A 2,379-nucleotide genomic window follows, 5' to 3' on the forward strand; every position below is an offset into this window, starting at 1 on the left:
CTCCCTCTCCTCGGAATCCATGACCCTCAAATCCCCCCTCTCCACCCTCCACACCCCACCTCTCGCCGCTTGTGAACACCCCTCCGCACTCATGTCGGAGCAGGCGAAGAGGGCGAAGAGGGTCGACGCCGACCGATCCCTTTCCCGATGGAAGCGAAACCTTAGTATCTGTTCCGAAAGGATCGCGACAAGGAAAGGTACTCATTCCGATCCCTATGTGAAGCTGGGAGAGCTCTTGGTCGAGGAGACATTGGCTGGAGGCTCTCCCCGGCGAGCTTCAGAAACCCTACGCGCAGAACCTGTGCAGGTTTGTGGAGATGGAGATGCGTGGTAGCGTCCCTATATACCCTCCGCCCCACCTTATATTTAATGCTCTTCATTTAAATTCCTTTGATGAAGTCAAGGCAGTCATTATTGGACAGGTAGACTCCTTGACCTGAATCATTTTGTTATGCCTCATTGTATGTCCTGTTCTTTGAGTTTCTTGTTTCTTACGCATGCTACAACTTTGACATTTTGTGCCTCCTGATTCCCATTTATTAACTAGATGAATATCAAGTTTATTCATACTGTCATAGTGTATTGATCTAGTAGCAGTGGCTTGTAGAATGATGTTGGTCATTTTATCTGAGGCCTCTATTATTTGGTTCCATGTAGAAAATCGAAAAGAACATGATTTAAATTTTGGTTTCTATGTCTTGCTTTGGTTTGATGAGTTTGATAGTTTAATTATATTTGGTTCTTGTTTTTTTTTTGAAAACTTTTTTTAACCAAAAATGCCAAAATATAATTTGTAATATATTTTCAAGTAAATCCTCAAAGCCTTGTCCAACCATAATAATCTTGTCAAATTTTATGATGCATGTGAGGATGCACTTAACGTCTACGTAGTCTTGGAGTATGTCTTAATTAACTCTAGTTAACTTAACAATGAGTAACAATGTTTCTACATATGATATTTGTTCCATGTCGCAAGATAGAGTTGATATATCCAAAACTTTTTGCATGTAGTATCCTACTAATATGCCTCTTTGCTTTCTACTTTGTATCCTGCACTAAGGAAAAATGATAATACTTTTCCATACAAATTTTAAAATGAACACTTCTAAGATGATGGGCAGCAATTTTTTTTTAAAAAAATTATGTAGTACTTCTGTTAATTTGGAACTCAACAATATGTTTTTCTCTTTTCCAGATTATGTGAAGGTGGAGAATTATTAGAAAGAATTTTATCCAGGTAAAAAAGTGATTTTATTGGCCATAATTTATATCTATTTGATTATTTGAATTTGAAAATTAATAACTTTTGATTGCTTTTTTTCCCTTGTGTTCTCAAGAGGTGGAAGGTACTCAGAGGAGGATGCAAAAGCTATAGTTATTCAAATACTGAGTGTAATCGCCTTTTGTCATCTTCAAGGTGTTGTGCATCGTGATTTAAAGCCAGAGGTTTGTATCATAGAGAACTTTGATTCAATTTATGCAGACATGATATTACTTTAGATCTCTTATTTTACAGGAGCAACTTAGGGTATTCTGCTGTTCATTTCTTTTTCAACATATATTTTTCAGCGCTGTTAATATTTCTTCCTTGTATTTAACAACAGAATTTTCTTTTCACCACTAGAGATGAAAATGCTCAGATGAAGTTGATTGATTTTGGCCTTTCCGATTTTGTTAAACCAGGTGAGCATTGTTTAGTGGCATGGTCTAGTTGATTGCTTTTTTGGTGATGTTAAACATGAAAATGTTATCCTATTTTGTTATGGATTCCTTTTGTTGTTTTCTCTGGTACCATTTGTTGTGAGTTTCCTTTGCCACTGAAGTTTTTGAATGTGTCATTCAACCTATCATTTTCTGCATTATATTTTAGGTATTTTATAGATTTTTGCTGTAATGGAATAGAGTCCTCTTTTTTCATCTTTTATTTTTTATGAAAGCATCATGTAAGAATTGTTACATTAACATAAATCTATCAAAGTACAACAGCAAATGATGAGAAGTAATAATAATCTTGAGTAGGATATAAGTAATATTAGATTGGAAAGAGAAAAGTGGGAAGGGTTACAAACTAATAATTGTCAACATCGCGTGGCACTCATATTTAACTTGGCTACTTGGAAGACATTTTTGAGTTTGATCACCTCAAGATGCCAATTGAAATTGTTTCAAATTTTTCTAGAAGGTCTTTTCAATTATTCTTTAGTTGGCTTTGGATTTGTAGAATTTTATACAGTAGTTACTTGTTTGTTCACATCATTCTTGAATCATATGTCAAATTGTTTTGTGACAACTTATAGCATCCACTGTTACTAAGAAACTATTTCGACCTGATAATTGCTCTCAATTATCCATACATTGTGTAATGCCCGCCCTTCTTAC

General features: G+C 35.3%; 1 protein-coding gene across 1 annotated transcript; it reads left to right on the forward strand.

Annotated features, from left to right (window-relative positions):
- Positions 1 to 391: 391 nt before the first annotated feature.
- On the forward strand, positions 392 to 1,742 carry LOC122016896 (CDPK-related protein kinase-like). The gene is made up of 4 exons (XM_042574328.1): positions 392 to 422; positions 1,196 to 1,237; positions 1,338 to 1,446; positions 1,605 to 1,742. The coding sequence occupies exons 1-4, from the start codon at positions 394 to 396 to the stop codon at positions 1,713 to 1,715; spliced, it is 291 nt and encodes a 96-aa protein (XP_042430262.1). The 5' UTR covers positions 392 to 393; the 3' UTR covers positions 1,716 to 1,742.
- Positions 1,743 to 2,379: the final 637 nt, after the last annotated feature.

This window comes from Zingiber officinale, chromosome 8B (assembly GCF_018446385.1).
Source record: "Zingiber officinale cultivar Zhangliang chromosome 8B, Zo_v1.1, whole genome shotgun sequence".
In the NCBI taxonomy this organism is placed as follows: Eukaryota; Viridiplantae; Streptophyta; class Magnoliopsida; order Zingiberales; family Zingiberaceae; genus Zingiber; species Zingiber officinale.